The sequence below is a fragment of the Typopeltis vanoorti genome, chromosome 14 (genome assembly GCF_054136105.1).
Source record: "Typopeltis vanoorti isolate ZY-2024b chromosome 14, IOZ_Tvanoo_1.0, whole genome shotgun sequence".
NCBI classification, from domain to species: Eukaryota; Metazoa; Arthropoda; class Arachnida; order Uropygi; family Thelyphonidae; genus Typopeltis; species Typopeltis vanoorti.
The window spans coordinates 84021669-84043213 of record NC_143562.1 but is presented as its reverse complement, the minus strand read 5'-3'; the positions used below and the strand labels follow the sequence as shown (position 1 = coordinate 84043213).

The 21545-nt window shown below is 38.1% G+C and overlaps 1 protein-coding gene across 1 annotated transcript in view; it reads right to left on the bottom strand.

Moving 5' to 3' along the window:
* Nucleotides 1–21545, bottom strand: part of Trpm (transient receptor potential cation channel, subfamily M) — a 410993-nt gene that overhangs the window by 247933 nt on the left and 141515 nt on the right. Inside the window, 1 exon segment of the mRNA XM_090403483.1 lies at nt 20592–20772. Within this exon segment, the coding sequence (XP_090259609.1) occupies nt 20592–20772 (181 nt within the window).

Below are 21545 nucleotides of genomic sequence, written 5' to 3'. Positions count from 1 at the left end.
TCTCTCTCTCTCTCTCTCTCTCTCTCTCTCTCCATAGCCAGCATTCCAAAGTCCCAATATTGTCTTAGTCACTTACCTCTGGACCCTCTCAAATGTCTAAACATCACATTGAAAACCAGGTGACCAGATCTGAGCACAATCGTCCACGAGTGGCCCGACAAGTGCTTTATAAAGTGCACAACCACTTCCTTATCCCTACACATGTTAGAGTACTTCTTATCATAGCAGAACTACAATGTACAGCATTTGTAACACTAGCAATATACCCTCTAAACTTCAATCTTCTGTCAACTGCCACTCCCAAATCTCTAATCTCATCCACTTCCTGCAGTACAGCACTGTTGACATAGAACACAGCCTTATATTTCTGCACTCCAAAATGTAATACCTTGCACTTATTGATATTAAAACTACAACCCCACTTCTTTGTTCAAGTAAAAAGTCTCTTCAAATCTTCCTGAAGGAAATTAACATCAGCACTACCTTATAATTTTTCCCAACTTTGCATCATCATCATCAGCAAACAACTGAAGATATCCACTTAGACCACATGATATATTGTTTACAAACAAGTTAAACAGCAGAAGCCCAAATATAGAATCCTAGGGCACACCACTGGTTACCTCATTTTCTGAGATACTGCTCCATCACAAACAACCTGCCAGTATCATTCAAAGAGATCATCCATCCAACCAATATACTATCTATTCCCATACTCTGCAGACTGCACACCAACTAATCATGTGGTAATCTACACACACACACACACACACACACACACACACACACACACACACACACACACACACATATAGAGAGAGATAATATATGATAGTAGATAACAGATAATATAATATATATACGTTGTAATCCATCTGTATATATAAAGTCTCATAGATATATATGAGACAATATATCATAACTGACATGAAATTACGAGGGTCGTCTGAAAAGTGCTCGGCCTCGACCATAGATGGCAACACTAGCATCAAGTTTTTTTTAAAGTTGCTACATCTGTCATAAGCATCCATGTGAAATTGCAAGTCATTCTATCAAGTAGTTATATATCCCTTGATATATTCTATATCCCTTGAAATGGATAAAATTGAGTACCATGTGGTTATAAAATTCTTTGTAAAAGAAGGTTCAAGGCAAAAGAAATTAATTCGAAGTTCATAAAAGTTTATGGGCACTCTTCTCCTTCGTTTTTGACAATTAAGAAATAAGCTACGAAGTTTAAACGTGGCCATACCAGCCATGAAGATGATCTGCATGAAGGACATCCAAAAAGTGTAATAACAACAGAAATCATTGATCAAGTGCACGATATGGTATTGGATGACCAGCGAGTCAAAGTGCGTGAAATTGCTAAGATTATAGGCATTTCAAAAGAATGTGTAGGATATATATTCCATGAAGAATTGCAAATGAAAAAGCTTTGTGCAAGATGGGTGCTGCGCTTGCTCACATCAGATCAAAAATGCACTCGCATGAAAATCTCTGAACAGTGTTTGGAGCATTTTAACAAGAATAAAACTGATTTTGTTCATCGATTTATTACTTATGGATGAGACTTGGATTTACCATTAGACACCAGAATACAAACAGCAGTTAAAACAGTGGACAGAAGCCGTTTGTTCAGTGCCAAAGTAGACACAGTCGGTTCCATCAGCAGGAAAGGTCATGGCATTGGTGTTCTGGGATGCCAAAGGCATTTTGTTTATTAATTATCTTGAAAAGGGTAAAACAATAACTGGGGAATATTATTCCGATCTTTTAACCAGACTAGATGAAAAAATTTGTCAGAAAAGGTTTGCAAAAGAAAAAAATCAACTTTCATCAGGACAATGCACCTGCCCACAAAGGTGTTTTGGCAATGGGAAAATTAAGTAAGGGATCTGCACTATTAATTGTTGGAACATCCATCCTATTCCCCAGATTTGGCTCACTCTGACTTCTATCTCTTCCCAAAACTAAAACTCTTCCTCGCTGGTCAGCGCTTTTCTTTGAATCAATTTGATTGCAGCTGTAGAGGGGTATTTTGCAGATCTTACTGAGAACCACTACAAGGACAGGATAATAGCTCTGGAGCATCGTTGGAATAAATGTATTAGTCTTAAGGAAGATTATGTTGAAAAATAAAAATAATTTCGAAATTATAAATTTGTTTAGTTATTGTTAGGCCGAGAACTTTTCAGACCACCCTTGTATATTCATGTTTTAATTCTATACCAAAGCATACGCATAAGTATTAAATAAATTCATAACTGGTCAACATGTATATAAAAGCTGTTGGCTTCACATCAACTGATTTAGACTCCAATAATGCAAAATCATGGGAATATTCACTACCCAGGCTATTTTCAATCTTGCATGTTAAACTGATGCAAAAATGATATATTTTCTATATACAAGTAGGAAAAAAAGGTGTATCACTTTATTATTAAATATCCATGAAGTTATTTCAAGCTTACGCTTATACTTGAGTATAAGATTAAAGCAAGAACATAATTTTTTGTCAAGTATAACATACAATATAACCAAATCAAAAAAATTTCCCATATCAATTTCAACTTATGTATAAGAAATAAAATTGGTTGATCAAAGACTAGAGACCATATTGTATATGATAGAGTTCTGAAATAATCAGTGGTGTAAATGGATGGCATTGATAGCAGAATATCTTAAAAATCAAGATATTAGAAACAAACTTGGCATTGTCAACATTTAAGAATGTATGAGCAGTGCTAATCTAAAGTGATAGTCATTAAACAAAATGGAAGCATATAAAATCAAAAAGAATAGGGTTTTGATGAATGAATCTTGTTTAAACTGCCAGGATGGAAGATAAAACAGATTCAAAGGAAGAATGAGATTTACGTGGACATGCATTCCGTTGTGTAAGTCTCTGATCAGCCCACACTTAAACTATTGTTCTCAGATTTGGTCCCCAGGATTTGAAGGGGATAAATTAACTGTGGAAAGGGTACAAAGGCAGATAACAAAGATGGTTTCAGAACTGTACCATGTTAGTTATGAGGATCGGCTGAGGGAATGTGGACTGCAGAGTTTGGTGGATAGAGAAGGAGAGGTGATATGATTGAGACTTTTAAACTGTTGAGAGGTGGTTACCAGGTTGACACTAGGGAGTTCTTTCGCTTGGTTGAACAGTGGGAAGGAGTGATGACAAAAGGCCATCCCTGGAAGTTACAAAAGGAAACTGTTTGCTAAGAGGGTGAGGAGTGGTTCTTTGCATGGAGGGTGGTTGAACCATGGAATGCATTGCCTGATGGAGTGGTGAGAACAAGAACAGTCATTGAGTTTAAGGAGTGGTATGATAGATTTTGTGTTTCTCGGGGGGGCTTCCCCTCGATGAGGCTTGATAGACTGTGTGTTTCTTAGAGAAAGATGCTTCAACTGGAACATCTTCTCTCTGACAGGGAAGGAGTTGGAAGTGGTTGAGGAAGCCAAGCGCTACCGGCTAGACTTAGGCTTTCTTCGACCAAGAGGAGAGGCTCTGGAACTGTTGACCTGGATAAGGGGTGGAAGCTCTACTATTCTGGTGTGAGCCCGACAATGTCTGCTCAGGCGGGTGTGGGGATACTCACAAGCCCCAGCTGTCAGACTGTGTTGCTAAGTAGATCCCATTGGGGGAACAGTATGTGTGTTAAGGCTTCAGATGAAAAACCATGATTTGGCTGTGGTGTCAGAATACTCTGCTTTCTTAGAGGAAGTGGATGCTGCTTTTGACAGAGTGGCAGACATGGAATCAGTCCTGCTAATGGGTGACTTTAATGCACACGTTGGAACAGATGACCAGACATGGAGGGGTGTAGTTGGGAGGAACAGCGCCCCTGACCTTAACGCGAATGGGTTGAAATTATTGGACTTCTGCTGTACTAACAGCTTGTCCATAATGAATACCTTCTTCCAGCACTGAGAAGGCCATAAGTATACCTGGTACAGGGATACACTAGAACAAAGGTCTCTCATTGACTTCTTTACAGTCTCAGCAGACCTATTTTCCTCAGTGTTGGACGTTCGTGTGAGAAGAGGTTCAGAACTGTCAACTGACCACCACCTTGTTGTGTGCACTCTACGGCTTCAGAAACCAGATGCTACCATCAATGCTGGTAGGCCTAAGCAGCTATACCGTGAGAAATGGGAGGCATTGGAAAATGAGGCTGTGAGGAAGAATTTTTGCAGATGACATTTCCTCCAGGTTCAAAGAGATTCCCAAGCATAATGCAGATGTTGAGGAGGAGTGGAAGCTGTTCAGAACAGCTGTCACTGCCTCTGCACTCTCATGCTGTGGCAGAAAGCGGCTCGGTGTGGCAACGGGCAGTGAGAAAAAAGACACCTTGGTGGAACCAAGAAGTCCAAAAAACTGTCCGGGCAAAAACGGAGTCCTACCTAACATGGCTTAGGATCAGGTCACCTGAGATGCGTTTGCAGAATGCTGAGGCAGTAAAGACAGCAAAGCAGAAGGCTTGGGAATCCTTTGGAGAAAGATTAGACTCATCCTATGCAAATGCAAACAAAGTATTCTGGTAGACCATCTGCCGCCTTCGAGGAAGGAAATCGTGCACAGCAAGGGCAATTAAGGCCTCTGATGGTGCACTTTTAACAACCAAGAAGGATATCCTCCACAGATGGAGGGAATACTTTGAGAGAGCCTTCTTAACCCGGGTGGCCCAGCAGTTGTGGACATCCAAGAGGCGCAGATCAAGGCAATGACTAGTCTCACAGCAGCAGAAGAGGTCCATTTAGTAATAAAATCGCTAAAATTGGGCAAGGCTGCTGGCGATGATGAAATTTGGCCCGAAATGCTAAAAGCCTTAAATCGAGATGGTGTTTTCTGGCTGACTCGAGTGTGTCAGGATGCTTGGATATCTGGGCAAGCACCAAAGCAATGACAGACAGGCATAATAATACCAATCTTCAAGAAGGGAGACCAGAAGGATTGCAGTAACTATCATGGCATCTCTCTGCTCAGCCTGCCTGGGAAAGTTTATGCTAGGTGCTTGGAAAGACGGCGCAGGAGCATAGTTGAGTCAAAGTTCCAGGAAGAACAATGTGGCTTTCGTCCTGGTAGAAGCACAACTGACCAAATCTTCACTTTAAGGCAAGTCTTTGAGAAATCTTGGGAATATGCCAAGAATGTCTACACGTTTTGTGGACTTGGAGAAGGCATATTACCGGGTTCCTCGGGATAAGCTTTGGCAAGTAGTACAGGAGTATGGAGTGGATAGCCAACTATTCGTTGCCATCAAGTCCCTGTATGAATGCCCAGAGTTTTGTGTCAGGGTAAACAGCACAAAGTCTGAACCTTTCACAGTCTCCATTAGCCTCCGCCAAGGGTGTGTTCTGTCACCCCTACTTTTCATAATATTTATGGACTGGATTGATCGACACAGCTGAGGCAGTGAGTGTGTCAGAATTGGAAGATGTAGCATTGGACGTCAGCTTTTAGCAGATGACCTAGTTCTGCTAAGCTCTTCCACAGATGATCTCCAGCGGACCCTGGATAGGTTTGTAGCTGTTTGTGCAGATGCCGGAATGAAGATCAGTGTGGCCAAAACTGAAACATTTGTGGTCTCAAGACAACCATTCCAGTGCACTCTACATGTAAGTGGAGTCCCAATGAGGCAGGTGGAGAAGTTTAAATACCTTGGGTCCATATTCACGAATGATGGAAAATGGGACGTAGAGCTAGATACTCGAATTGGCTTAGCAAGCTCAATATTGTGGGAGCTTGGCCGTTCGGTAGTATTGAAGCGGGAGTTAAGCCAGAAGGCAAAACTGGCTGTCTTCAATACAGTCCATGTCCCCATCCTCACCTATGATCATGAGAGTTGGGTAATAACTGAAAGAATGTGGACACGAATCCAAGCAGCTGAAATGAGGTTCCTTCGAGGGGTTGTGGGGCTGACAAGACTCGACAAAGTCAGAAGCTCTGCAATTCGGGAAGCCCTCAATACTCAACCACTACTTCTCCATGTTGAGAGATCACAGTTACATTGGTATGGCCACCTGGTTAGAATGCCACAAGAGAGGCTCCCTCAGCAGGCCCTCTTTGCCAAGCCAGAGGGTGGGAGGCCACGTGGAAGGCCAAGGACTCACTGATTATAGATTATATCCAAAACATTGGGTGGACACATTTGGGAATCCCACCAGAACACCTGAGCTTGGTGGCAGAGGATCGTGACCATTGGAAGTTCCTCTTGCAGCTGTTTCCCCCTTCAAGGCCCACCTTTCCCAATTAGGAAAGGTGGGCCTTGAAGATGTATGTATGTATGTATATTAGTCTGAGATTTGTTTTTGTTTACAATTAGTCAGAGAGAAAGAACAAATCTTAATTTGACACTGTTTGGTCAGCCTATAGCATGATAGTACTGTGTATGGGAAGCAAATTGGGAAAGGAGGAATTTGTACACATTGGATTTGAAGGCCTGTGCATTGCATTCCTTGGGGAACACATAGGAGGGGAAGCTGTTCCAGATACAACAGCAGTAGAAATGAAGAAGAAGGAAGAAAAACTTGTTCTACAAGTATGGAGCTGGATTGTGAAGGGGGTGTTGGATGGCAGTTGCATGTGTTTCGATGGATTTGGGAAAGAGGGGGGGATGGAATTATTTATAGACAATGCATGCTCACTCCAACCACTCTCATCTGTGTGAGAGTGGTTGGAGTGAGTTGGTAAGATGAGTCATTAATCAGTTTGCTCTCTTCTGTACGGTGTTGAATAGTTTTATGGCGCTACCAGGGGGAAACCTTTTCCAGATGTGTGAGCAGCACTCAATGGATGGGTGGATTTGTGATTTGTACATGGTTAATAGGGATTAGAAGCAAAAGTAATGCTTTGTGCAAAAGAGGAATCCCAATTTTTTGGATGCCTATTAAGTCACACATAAGATATTATAATTATTGTTATTATTTCATGAGCACCTCAATGAAGTCCTAAGATTCATTGTGGGAGACCCAAACTATCAACACAATATCTATTGTGCCTCTCCTTGAAACCATTAACAGACAAAGTACTCACAACTGACTCAAGCAACCTATTCCATTCATTTGCCACTCTCCAAGTGAAAACTCTAGTTCTTAGGCCCTTGCTAACCACACTCTTACCCAACTTCCAGGGATGAACTCTTGTTTTGCCTCTTTAGCCAAGTGCTGAAACATTTCCCCTGCATTAATCCTATAAGATCTTTTAAGTAACGTAAATGTTTCTATCATAATCACCCTTTTTCACTTACCAACTTTTTGCAATCCATAAATCCTCAATCTATCTTCATAGGAAGCATTCCACAGAACAGTCAATCATGGTATCATGTGTGGGATGTGCATAGCAGGGTGCCCAAGGAGTGCTAATACCAGGAGGAATATTAGAGAGTCTGGCAATGGCAATGAAGCACAGTGAAATGTACAGGAGATGATAGTAATGGTTGGCACCAATGACATGAAAGGAAGCATGAATTGTGTAACAAGAAATTAGAGATTGATGTTAGAGATAGTGCATCAGTTGTAGAAAGTTTTTTTCAATTGGTTTATAAATAAAATCAAACATGGCAAGAAATTTATTCTTGTTTAACCCTTTATCCAAGTGTAAGCAAAGTTTGCACACGAAGTTTCTTCGTGACTAGGCTACTAGTATGTAGTGGCTGATGACTTCACATTAAATACCTTAGTATCCCATAATGCAAAGCACACATCATTATGACTCTACAATATATGTATTCTATAATTCATATATACATTATATGAATACCTGATTCTGCAATACTTCATTATAATCTCTTCTGGGTCTGGCTCCCACAGATGAGACCTCGACAAAGGTCAAAACTGGTCCAGGTGGTAATCCTTCCTATAAAGCATAGTATCATACATACACCTGAAAGGATCTATGCTTTGTAACTGATGCCTTAAGGGATACTAAGTCAATTAATTTGAAGTCATTAACCACTACATATAGGTAGCATAGTCATGAAGAAACTTCTCATGCAAACTTTGTTTGTTACTCTTGGATAAAGAATTAAACAAGAATATAATTTCTTGGCATCTTTAATTTATTATATACAAGTAATGAAAAGGTGCAACGTCTATAACAACTTATAAGTTTCTATTATGTCCTCTTTTTTCCCAATATCAATTAAACTTTGCAACCCACACACTTCGACTATCCTCATAGGCAGCATTCCACACATCTGTCACCATCTTGGACACTCATCTGTGAACCAATGTTCCCTTTAAGCTGTGTCTGTGTGCACGAGCAGCTATACTGATCGAAAAGGGAGTGCACACACCTCATAACTGTACCCATAAAATTTTTACTTTCAGAATTTCTTTCTAATATTTCTACAATTTCTAATAATTGAGAAGTCATGGGAGTATAACAAAAGATCTGTATTTAAGTTTCGTAGATCTGGAAAAAGTATATGACAAGGTGCCAAGAAAGAAGCTATTCAAAACACTACAGTTGTATAGTGTCAGTGGGGCATTATATCAAAAAATACATAGTCTTTAGTTGAGTTGTAAGTCAACAGGATGATGGTTTAATGTTAAATCTGGTGTAAGACAAGGATATACATTATCCCCTCTGTTATTCATTATCTATATGGATCACGTTATGAAGGAAAGTGGTATTAAACCTGATATCAAAATTGGAGATATTAATCTCAGTTCTTTGCTTCATGCAGATGATGTTATACTTCTAAATAAATCCGCTACAAGTCTGCAAGATTCCCTGACTAAATTGAATAACTGTTGTAATAGATATGGTATGAAGGTCAGCATTAAAAAGACAAAGACAATGAAAATAGATAGAATTGTTGAAAATGTCAATTGTGTTGTGAATGGGGAACCTGTAGAACAAGTAAAACATTTCAGCTACTTAGGCACGATTTTTAGTGAAGATGGTAAATTAAATAAGGAAACAGACAACAGAATCAACAAAGCTGGTATAGTAGGAAGTCAACTGAATAAATTTATATGGAATAAGAGAGAAATTAGCCAAAACACTAAATTAGCTGTATACAAGACAGTGTTCAAACCAATTTTAACTTATGGATCTGAAAGCTGGGTCAGAAGTAAAACACTTGACCAAAGAATATAATAGAATAGAACAAAGAATTAGGAGCATGAACAGATTGCATCAATGGCAATATCATATTAAAAACGAGGATATTAGGAAAGAACTTGATTGTCTGCATCCAGGAATGTGTTAGCAGAGCTAATCTCAGGTTGTATGGTCACTTAAACAGAATGGGAGAGGAAAGATTAGCAAAACATTGTTCTTTGCCAGGTTGGCAGGAAAAAGACCCAGAGGAAGACCAAGATATAGGTGGATTGATACAGTAAAAAGTGCCTTAGAAGACAGAAATATAAGATCTGATAATACTGGAGTCTTGACAGATAATGGACTGATTTGGAGGAAAATTATAGAGAGAAAGTTAGTAATGATGTAAATTTTTCATGTAGTACTATCATACCCTGTACACTCCTTGAGGGTAAATGTCAGGAATTTGATGATGATGATGAGAATTTCTAATTTACAGTCAAAAATTATTAAATTATTATCCAATATTACTTTAATCCATTTCATCATCTTAATACGCTTCAATTAGTTGTTTTAGCCTATATCATGTGGGCCAACTGATGCCAACACCAGCAAGTTACAGAAGCATATTTGTTTATAGTGTTTACAGTTTAGACCAGGCATGGGCAACCTTTCCTAGTTCGGGGGACCAAATTATTAAATAAAATAAATTAATATTAAATGAATTAAAACAAGTTGCTACTTCATATTTCATTTATTTATAATATAATGCTTTGGTATAAAGCTCTACATAAATTTTATAATATAATGAACGACATAACAATTTAATGTGAAGATTGGCCTTGTACTTCAACTATCAATATTGAAGTTAATATTACTTAAGGATAATCGCATCGAATTTTCGATGTTTTCGTCCGTTATTCTTGTCTGAATTTTTGATTTATTGTATTTCATCCCCGAAAAAATTGTTCGCACATATATGTGCTGCCGAAAAGACAAATGATTTTTCTTGAAAAGGCGCGTAAATTTGTATATTTTTCTTCCACCAAATAAAATTTATAAAAATCCGTGAAAGCAATGTTGTTAAATTGTGATTTTAGCACTAAATCCGCCTGAAGCTCAATGAGTTCCATCTGTAAGTTTTATGGCACATTATTTACATCAGCATCCATCGGATGAGCAAATATAGCGAATGTGGTCTTTGTTTTTGAAGTCGGCAAACCTTGTATCAAATTGCTCTATTAGTGCCTTCAGTTCATCTCCATAACAATTATAAGGGATATTTTTATAAGTTGCTAGAGTAGGAAAATGATAACAATTTTTAGCTCTTATCTGACTTTCCAACAATCTTAGTTTATTACAAAAAGCTTTGACATGTCCATGCAGTTCATGAACCAATTGTCCTTGTTTTTGCAATTTAAGATTCAGTTCATTTAGGTATCTGGTGACATCTACAAGGAATGATAAATCACACACCCACTCATCATCTTTTACTTGGTTAATTGTGTTTCCTTTCATGTCCATAAAATCTGCAATGTCTTGTCTCAGATCATAAAATCGTTTTAACATTTTACCTTTACTCAACCACCTCACTTCACAATAATAAGACACATCTTCATAATCCGGAAATGGGTCTGCCAAATACTCCTTAAATTTGTGGTGATTAAGTGCACGTGACTTAATACAGTTAATACTGGCTACTACAACTTCCATAACATTTGTGAATTTAATCGATTTTGCGCACAGATTTTGTTGGTGGATAATGCAGTGAAAATTTGTTAAATTTTCCGGATGGATCTGTAGTTTTATTGCACTTTCATGAACTATTCCAATAAATCCATTCTGTGCACCAACCATTGCAGGGGCTCCATTAGTGCATATGTCAGATAGTGAACCCCAAATCTCTCAAAGACTGTGTTGACTGTTTCAAATATATCTTCACCAGTAGTTGTTCCTTTTAGCGGTCGAAGCGCCAATAATTCTTCTGTGATGTTGAAATCTGCATCGACTCCTCGAATAAATATTGCTAGTTGTGCTGCATCGGAGGCATCAGTGCTGTCATCCAAAGCAATTGAAAATGCTTCCAATCTAGCAATCTTCTCTTTTAAACTTTTTTTTGATATCATCAGCCATAATTTCTATCCATTGGACAACAGTACATCTCGACAAACGAATATTCTCGAAGTATTTTTTCTTTTCAGGACATATTATACTTGCAACATCCAGCAGACATTCTTTGATAAATACTCCTTCACCAAATGACTTAGAATGCTTAGCGATTTTTTCGCTTACCACAAAGCTGGCTTTGACAATGCTGTGGTGCTGCATTCTTTGCTTGTTGAACATGTGCAGCTGGGTATCCAAATTCTTCTTCAACTTCCGTATTTCATATTGGAAGCTTAATGGATTGTATACAGCACTCAGAAAGGATTAAAACAGAATTTAATACTTCCTATATATTTCGTCTCAGAAAATGAGACATCTTCAGGGATTACAAAAAAGACTCAGCCCCTCACAAACCTTCTATCTGGCTAAGATATGTAGACAATGTGTTTTGGCCTCATGACTCAGACGCATTAGACTCTTTCCTCAGTCACCTCAACAGCCTACATCCAAGAATCCAATTTACAATGGAAAAGGAAAAGAACAATTGTTTACCCTTCCTAGACACCTTAGTCACACACCTGCCTAATGATACACTTGCCTTCACTGTATACAAAAAACCCACACACACACAGGTAGATACATTCACAAACTCTCCCCCCCCCTCTCAACAATATGGCATTATTAAAACTCTTACCAAGAGAGCCCACAATCTTTGTCCCAGTGGAACCGCCCTTACAACTGAGCTTGACCACATACACAACACCTTCCTCCCCAATGGCTACAGTGATCACAGTATTAAAAAAATAATCAGGTCCTTCCCCCTCCCCTCGGTCTTCTCTTCAGAAAGAGTTTAGAAATGCCATCACCATACCCTTCATCCGTGGCACATCAGAAAAAATAGCCAAGATTTTAAAAAAGTACAACCTACACACAGCATTTAAGTCTCACCACAAACTTGCTACCCTTATCTGCTCTACAAAAGATAAACTTCCTCCTCTCCAGTGCCTGGAGTCTATAAAGTACCCTGTTCATGTAAACTGGCATACTTTGGACAGACAGGCAGATCAGCAACTATCTGCCTGGAGGAACATAAGTCATACATCTGCAAACACAACTATGGTCAGTCAGGCTTGGCTGACCATGTCTTGGATACAACCCACAGGATCTCATGGAAAAAAACCACCATGCTCCACCACAGTAAATTCAAAAAAGAGAGACTATTCTTAGAATCAGCAGCAGCTCTCAGGAACCAACCAAATCTCAACAAATATGGTTGCATTAAGCTTCCTAAGATTTGGGAAACGTTTATCACCAGAGGTCCCACTTTACATTCCAGGCCACCTACAACCGCCCTTAGAGGGTGCTCCACCTAAATAGGACTTTAGTGTCACCCACGTGGTTGGGCTTAGTATTGTATGTTATTTGTTTTTGATGTTACATTAGTTTTTTTGTAATCCCTGAAGATGTCTCATTTACTGAGAAGAAATATATAGGAAGTATTAAATTCTGTTTTAATCCTTTCTGAGTGTTGTATACAATCCATTAAACCTCCAATATGATGTCCTCACAGCAGTTAAGCCTCTACACACGGATTCTGTATTTCATCTTTTCGTAGTTGTCCATCAATTTTTGGTGATCCGCATGTCCCGAAATAAAATGTCTCTTCAAGTTGTATTCTTTGTTAACGGATACTGATTCGTTGCACAGCAAACATACAGGCAAACCTTTATTCAAAATAAAATAATAATCCTCCATCCAGTTGTCTTGAAATTGACGATTCTCTGCATCTACTTTTCTTTTTTTTGCAATAACCCCTGACATTGTCCCAAATTTATAAGTGATATTCAGAACTGTCAAACAAAACTGTCTTCTACACCACAGGCACCGAACAGAACATAACATCAATGCAGGCACTGAACAAAGCACAACACCAACGCAAGTACTGAACTGACACATTATAACAAGTTCACACACTCGACTAGTCAAAGTGAAAAAGAGCCCTGGTTGGAGAAAACGTAGTGTATTTTGCGCAAGTCATATGACATCAGCTTAATGTGAGTTAGTAGAACATGCCATGTTTTCTCCCACCATGAATCAGACAAACTTCGCTGAAATAGATTAGGGCCGGATCAAAAGAAGAAGAGGGCCGGAGGTTGCCCATATGTGGTTTAGACAGTAGTCACTTGAACACATGCATATGGTGATGGATTTCTGTAGCTATACTGATTTACATGAATTAATTTAATTAACTTAGCTAGTCTAGCTATAAGTTGTAAAATTAATATCATTTTACACATTATAGCTACATTAGAAAAAAGGGCCACGTTAATATGAGAAATATTACATTAGCAGTTATAGTACGTTAAACTCTCAAAATGTCACTGTTGAAATTCAAGTGGAAAATAGGACTGCAAATTCACTTAAATTTGTTTGGATGGACAAATGTGATGTGATGAAAAGGCAATGCTGATGTAAAGAACAACATGCAGAAACTATCATATACATTGAGTCTGAGAATGGAAACTTGCACGCAAAATTTTTTTTCATGCACACATGGACCAGTAACAATTAAAGGGAATGTTGCTCACAACTCTCTCCACCACCTCCTGATCACTAAGAAACCCATATGTTATGCAGCCAAATCATAGAATCATAGTTTTATAAAGAGGAATAACAACCCCCCCCCTCTCTTTACTTGTTAGTGTGTTTTTCAATTAATTTTCCAAGTAATACTTTTACCAACTTTTGCAATATGTCCACTGGACTTCAACTCTTTGTTCACCATTAAACCATAAGACCCTAGCTTTAACTATTTCCTGAAATCCAGTATCATTGATTGTGATGCATAATATATTACTATTATTACTATTATTACGGGCAACTCCAGGGAGTCGTTAGACTCATCGAGGGAGGCCCCAAATCATATTCATCACAACTATCTGACATTCATACAGTATCTATCATACCTCGCCTTAAACTCATTCACTGTCACAGCATCCACTACAGACTCAGGGAGCGCATTCCACTCATTCACTACTCTAAAAGTAAAGAACCCAGCTCTAACACCTTTACTAACCACACTTTTGCCCAGTTTCCATGGATGTCCCCTAGTCCTCCCACAACCAGCCCTGTTCTCAAAAATATCTTCTGAATTAATTTTATAGAAACCCTTCAGTAATTTGAATGTCTCAATCATATCTCCCCTCCTCCGCCTATCAACCAATTTTTGCAACCTACAAATCCTCAACCTGTTCTCATACGGTTCATTCCACAGACCTGCTATCATCTTGGTCACTCGCCTCTGGATCCTTTCCACATCCTCCCCATCAAGAAGAAACCTAGGTGACCAAATCTGAGCACAGTAGTCTAGATGGGGTCTTATCAAGGCTCGATAGAGAGGAACAATAACCTGCTTGTCTCTGCTTGTCAACGTATTCTTCAGCAACCAAGTGATTTGATGAGCTGTTTTGGTCACTTTTGCAATGTGTCCCCTAAATTTCAATTCCCTATCCACCAACACTCCTAAATCTCGTGCCTCATCAATTTCCTGGAGCAGGGTTCCACCAATGCAGTAAACTGCCTCCAATCTTTTCACCCCAAAATGCATAACCTTACATTTTGCCACATTAAACTGACATCCATTCTCCTTAGCCCAGACCTCCAATCTATCCAAATCATCCTGCAAAATTTTGACGTCATCTGCATTCACTATTGCCCTACCCAACTTCGCATCATCCGCAAACAAATGAACTGTTCCTCTCAGATCATTTCCTATATCATTTATGAACAAATTAAACAGCACTGGTCCAAGAACAGATCCTTGTGGCACACCACTAGTCACAGGCCGTCTTGTGGACTCTACTCCCGAGTAAACCACTCTCTGATATCTCTCCGTCAACCACCCTCCTATCCATCTCACCAACCCTATGTCCATTCCCATATGCTGCAATTTACTGATTAGAATTCCATGTGGAATCCTGTCAAAGGCCTTGGAGAGGTCCAGTAGAATCACCGTAAACCCATTACCCTTATCCAGTTCAGCCGTCACTGTGTTATAATACGTGAGCAAGTTACTGAGGCATGACCTACCCTTCACAAAACCATGCTGTCCCCGATACAGTATCCCATTTTCTTCAATCCAATCTTGTATTTTCCTTTTGACTATTTTTCTCTAAGACCTTTATAATATGTAACCTTTACAACCTGAACTGCATCTGCATTACCTTACACTTTGCAACATTAAATTGACAATCATTATCCTTTGCCCAAAATTATCATGGAATCATATATGTACAGGTGACAATGGGCTCACTACTATCATCTAACCTAGCCAATATTTATCTTAAACACAAGGAAAAAAGAAATCCTCTCATTTGACCCAAACCATCAATTTGGCTGTGGCACACAGATGATGTCTTTTCAGTCTGGAGTTACACAGAACCAGAACTCCATTCATTTCTACAAAAAATGAACATCCAACATTCTCGTATTAAATGCATACTAGAAAAAGAATCATCAAAAGAAATCTCCTTTCCAGAATGTACACATCCAATAGAAACAAGATGGATCTATTTCCACATTGGTCTACTGAAAACTAACTTTTACAGCTTACTATATTCACAATACACCAGCCCACCTTCCATCACAAAAATATGGCATCATTAAATCCCTAGTGTCTCAAGCACATAAGATTTGCTCCTCCAAAGGATCTCTTAAAACAAGAATTGAAAACTATCAAGAAAACAGTGCTACTAAATGTATAGAATCCAAGAAAAACACAGAAAATAATTAACAGTTCTTCTATACAGCAACCTAGATAAGAAGAAGAAGAAGTCCACAGACTCCTATACCATATATTAAAGGCATCTTTGAATGAGTATCAAAAATTATGAGAAAATATAAAGTCATTGCTACCTACAAACCCATCAACCAAATTCATAATCTGTTGCCTTCTCCAAAAGACCAATTCCCACCACTGATACTACCTGGTGTACACCAAGTATCATGTTTGTGCAATTCATCTTACTATGGACAAACAGAAAGATCTGTCAACAAATGCATCTCTGAGAATCAAGAACATATCCAGCTCATCAAACCTCACAAATCTGTCTTAGCACAACACGGATTGAAAACACCAGCCACAAGAAATAACAGCAAAAATAGCAAAACTGTAATATAGATCCATGTATAAACATGAACATTTATATAAGGGAAGTGCTGAAGTCCTACTTCATCAACTTAACTTCAATCATAGCAACTGGCTCACCATTCCTCAAGTGTGGGAAATTGTCATCCTTAAGTGTATTAAATAAATTGTATTCTAGATTTTTTTTTTTTAAACTCAAAATTATCCAATTTTATTTTCCGCCAATAGTTTCTAACCAATGAAATGCATGTGTTTTACTGACTCTTTTATTAAAATTTCTTATTATTGTTCTCTATCCGCACTGATAATGTCTTATGATAGGTAAGATGAAATATCTGTATAATAAATCAATTTTTGACTGCGGTATACTTGTGATTCTATAATTTATTATAGAATCACACGTATACTGCATATAGGTTTTATTTACATTATAAGTTTTATTATACAAGAAAATTTACCCATAATGGCAACTTATTTAAATCATCCTGCAAGATGATTTAACTTTTATATACTACTGCCCTCCCTAGTTTTGCATCATCAGCAAAAAAAAAACAAAACTAAATATCTCCTATCTCCCCTTAAAATCTTTCCCTATATCATTAATACACAAATTAAAGAGTCGTGGTCATAGTACAGAATCCTGAGGCTCTCCACTAGTCACCTTCATTCTGTTAGATTCCATTCCAACATACACTGCTTTCTGGTATCTGTCTGTCAGCCATCTCTATACATGTTACCAGCTTTATATCTATTCCTATTTGCTTCAACTTTTGTAACAATTTTCTATGCAGTATTCTATCAAATGCCATTGCAAAATCCAGCAGTATGAAGATGTAGCCATTTCCCTTATCTAATTCTGCTGTCACTCTATTACATAATGTGAGTAAATTACTAAGGCAGGACCTACCTTTTACAAAGCCATGCTGCCACCATACTGTATTGTATTCCTGTCCACCCTTGCTGAATTTTACCTTTAATCAACTTTCCCAATACTTTAGCCACCACTCCTGAGATGTTAATTGGTCAGTAATTTGCTACTTCCATCTAGAGGCACCTTTATGTAATGTAACTATTTTATTCTCTTTCCGCTCCCTTGAAACCTTGCCAGAGCAGAGACATACATTGAACATAACCTCATCAGATATTTCTTATTTCTCATTGCCAATTCTCTTCCACATTCATGTAGCAGATGGACTGACATGCCATTTAGTTCCACTGCTGTATCCACACTAATATTTTTAACATGTTGAGCATCTCCCATTTATCTTCCTCAGTTCTGACATCACTCTCACATCAACAACTGCAAAATCTCCACCTGTATGATCCACCTTTGTAAAGTGATCACTCAGCAACTCAACAATTTCTTGTGTTTGTGACCATTCCATCATCAGCATTATTAAGGTCATCCTTCCCTAGTCATTACTCCTCTTACTCGCTACACAGTGAAAAAAATTCTTTTGGATTTACTTTGGTGTGCTTATCTAATTTTTTCTCATAATCCGATTCAACCTTTCTTACCATACTAATCTTGTACATTTGACTGCTCATGAGTATGCTCATCATATTTTTTTTACATTTTCTCTTCACATTTTCTTTTTTGCAGCTCTCTACTCACCCACTTAATCCTCCCCAACTTAGTGTATCCTCCTAACTGTGGGTATGCAGTCTGATACTGCTTTTCACAAACAATCCATGACCACTTCTCGTGCACTACTGACAACTTTCCTTGTAGCTTCTTATGTCATAGCACTGCTCTAAACTGACACCTTAGTTTTTCATAATGATCAGCTTTATAATTCCACATAAAGCTTTTTTAACGGAGAATTCCAGATGTTGAGCAACCTCTAGGAACAGGACTGCATGGTTACTTTTCCCAACTGAAGGCTGAGTGTCTATCTTGGGTATGGATACACATTCTGGTGCTGTTATCAGATCCAGCACACTTCAGTCCCTGGCCCCCTCCATGAAATGCTGTTTCAAGTAATTATCCCTTAGCAACTGTATAAATCCCATTTCCACATGCCCCCCTTTCCACCCTGCAATCTGTCACCCTATAATTCAAATCTTCCATAATAATTTCTCAGCCTGCACTTACTGCACTAATCTGCTGATGAATGGCATCCACATCTTCATGTGGATCCTCTGGTCTGCAGCAACAACCAAAATATATTTTCTACTGGCATCTATCTTGCACTAGATAGCCTCAAAAGAACCATCTCCCCACTGACCTAAATTCCTCATTAACTTCTAATTTTCTTATGATATTAAATGATAGATAGTTGAAGATATTCTACTATCTATCATCAGCAATACCCCCCCCCCCCCTCCTGTTCTATTCCCTCTATCCTCTCTGAAAATACAATACCCTTTACATTCTATTCCTGTAACTATATCATTTTCTGTCTAACAGATCTCATTGATGCCTATAATTTTTGGACAAGACAAGTGGATCAATGCCAATAGACCCATGGTTTTCCTTGTGTAATGTCATAACCAACCCATATGCATTTGAAACCTGTGAAACTGCATTCAGCATTGGATGCTCACTTCTGTACACATACTTATTTCATTTGTCTCAGGGGTGGCAGATCCCACACTTGACTGCATTTCCCTCTAATCTTCTAGTTTCCCTGATTTGCACTTTCAACGAACTGTACTCAATCCAAATATCTAACTCCAAAAGATTTGAATGCAGCCCATCAGGCATATACAAGTCCTTTCGTCCTTTCATCCATCAAATTCCCTCATACATCCATAAACTGCACACCATCCCTCTTGCACAATCTTTTCATTAACTCATTTGCAATCATGGCTGTCCTTCTCAATCATCCTGTCATATCAAGGCAGCAGACTCAGAATCTTTACTTTCTCACTCTTCTTTTTTGCTTCTATCAACACCTCTCATATCTTCTCTCACTGCATATTTTTCACTGTTCATTAAATATTTGAAAAAAAAAAGTAATAGATACAATTTTAAATATCACTTATTAATTATCAGCTAGGAAATTTGGTGTCCTCAAAATCTGACATTCAGGGGAAATACCCTCTCTCTCCCTGCCAACAGCCAGCTCTGATGAAGAGTGTCTATACAGAGTGACAATGCCATTTGGTTAGAAAGATCTTGTTTTTTGCATCCCATTATAGGGACTTTATAACTGAATTAATTTTCCAGTCCTGCAGAAGTTGCAGCCATCCCATCATCCCTACCCAAATAAAACTGTCAAACACTCTGAAAATAGATATTTACAGACAGACTATATTTAGAGTCTTAGTTGTTCTAGTGTACTTAAACAGCCAATCAATCAATCCAGAGAAGAAGAGTGAATGTATACACACAATGAAAGCAAGATTTGGTAAAGAATGAAAATATGGAATATGAAACAAAGCTAACACAAACAACATTCTGTGGAGTTATAAACCAGGATACAAAAAGAAAGAGTAAAAGAATGATTTTATTTGCAAGAGATGGTGAAAGATTGATAGAGGACAGAACAGACGTTATATTCTAATTTGAATAGAATGGAGAAAAAAACAACAACTGAAACCAGAATAGACTATATTCTGGTTTCAGAATTTTAAGACTATAAAATTCATGCATGAATTTTATAGTCCTAAAGGTTTCAGATAATCCCACATGGAATAAGAGCTTATCCATATTATTTGTATTTCTTTCTCTAACTTTTGTCAGCATGGGTTGTTGAGAGGACAGTGGTCTTCACTTTGCAACCAAGAGGCTGCAGCTTTGAATCCTATGACATAGATCTGTGAATGTCATCTAGGTGATAGTGGATGGTTTTCATTAAAAAATATGAATGTATAATATGTCTATTGGAGTCTGAAGTGGCTTGAAAATGTTACATACCCGGTGTCTAGAACAGGGCCTCCAAATTATCTAATCTTTAATCCTGCATAAAGCATTAATGTGGTACATATTTTCAACCTATATCACAGTAGCAATGAAGTGACATTGTCATAAAATAATTCTAGCAAACTAATAATTGAACATTGTGAATATATTTCTATGCACCACTGTTTAACTTCTAAATTTAATTGAACTCAACTATATATTCAGGAATGTATATTTTTGTAGCAATGTCGCTTATAAAATAAAATTTTTGTAACAAATTGTTAAAATAGTTTAATCAAGTCAGAAATGATATCAGATAGTATAAGATGAGTGCATACTGAGAAATATAACAGTTATGACAAAGTAAGAATTTAATAACTGAAATTTATAAATTTACATGCTTAAAAATAATAGGAAATGTTGTAACTTGAGACCTTACTCACTTGCATATATTTTCTGCTTAGATATATATTTCTCCAATTTCTTCCTAACTGGAATCTCAGCACCATATTTTCCAACTGTGCCATTGTCTACAAACAAGAAGTAGGAGTGCTGATTATTGAGGACAGCAAATCGACTCTTTGGAGAAGAAATACTATGAAATGGCACTGATAGCTATAGATTAAGAAATTAAAAAAGCAATATTATTACAATCTATAGCATATTCAGTCTTATTAAGAGTATAAAGTATATTATATATATATATATCTATATATACAGGGTGTTCGGGATAAATTTGACAGTTTCGTAAGGAAAAAGAAAATCTTCTTTGTATCTATTAAATTTAATGAATTGACAAAAAAACATTACAGGCAGAGTTAATTACAATACTATCAACAAGATTTACTCAAAATAACCACCATTAGCATCGATCACAGCTTCAATTCTGCTTCGGAACCTCGAACAAGCTGATGCTACAGTCTCCCTGGGAAGGGCCGCAAAAACTGTTTTAATTTTATCCATTAACTGGGCTTTTGTATTACTGGAAGTGCGATTGGTGTCTTTTTCAACTGCGCCCCATACAAAATAATCCATGGGGTTAAGGTCTGGGGAGTTTGGAGGCCAAACATTTGGACTGGTGAAGTCGTAGAAATTTTCAGACAACCATTTTTGACTTTTCCCAGAGGTGTGGCAAGGGGCCGAATCCTGCTGCCATACATACGGCCTACCATTGGCTATCCTTGTTATCCAGGGCTTGACTACAGTTAGCAACTCCACGAACAAAGCCCGAATTCCAATGCCAGGGTTCTTCAACACCTGTTCCTGCAGATTTGCGAGGAATTCTGCTGTACGAACGCAATCAGATCGTCTGCTAGGGATCTTTCTTCTTGCTACATCCTCGTAGTCACCATTGCAAGTCTCTAGTTCATGCCTGATTGTTTTTACTG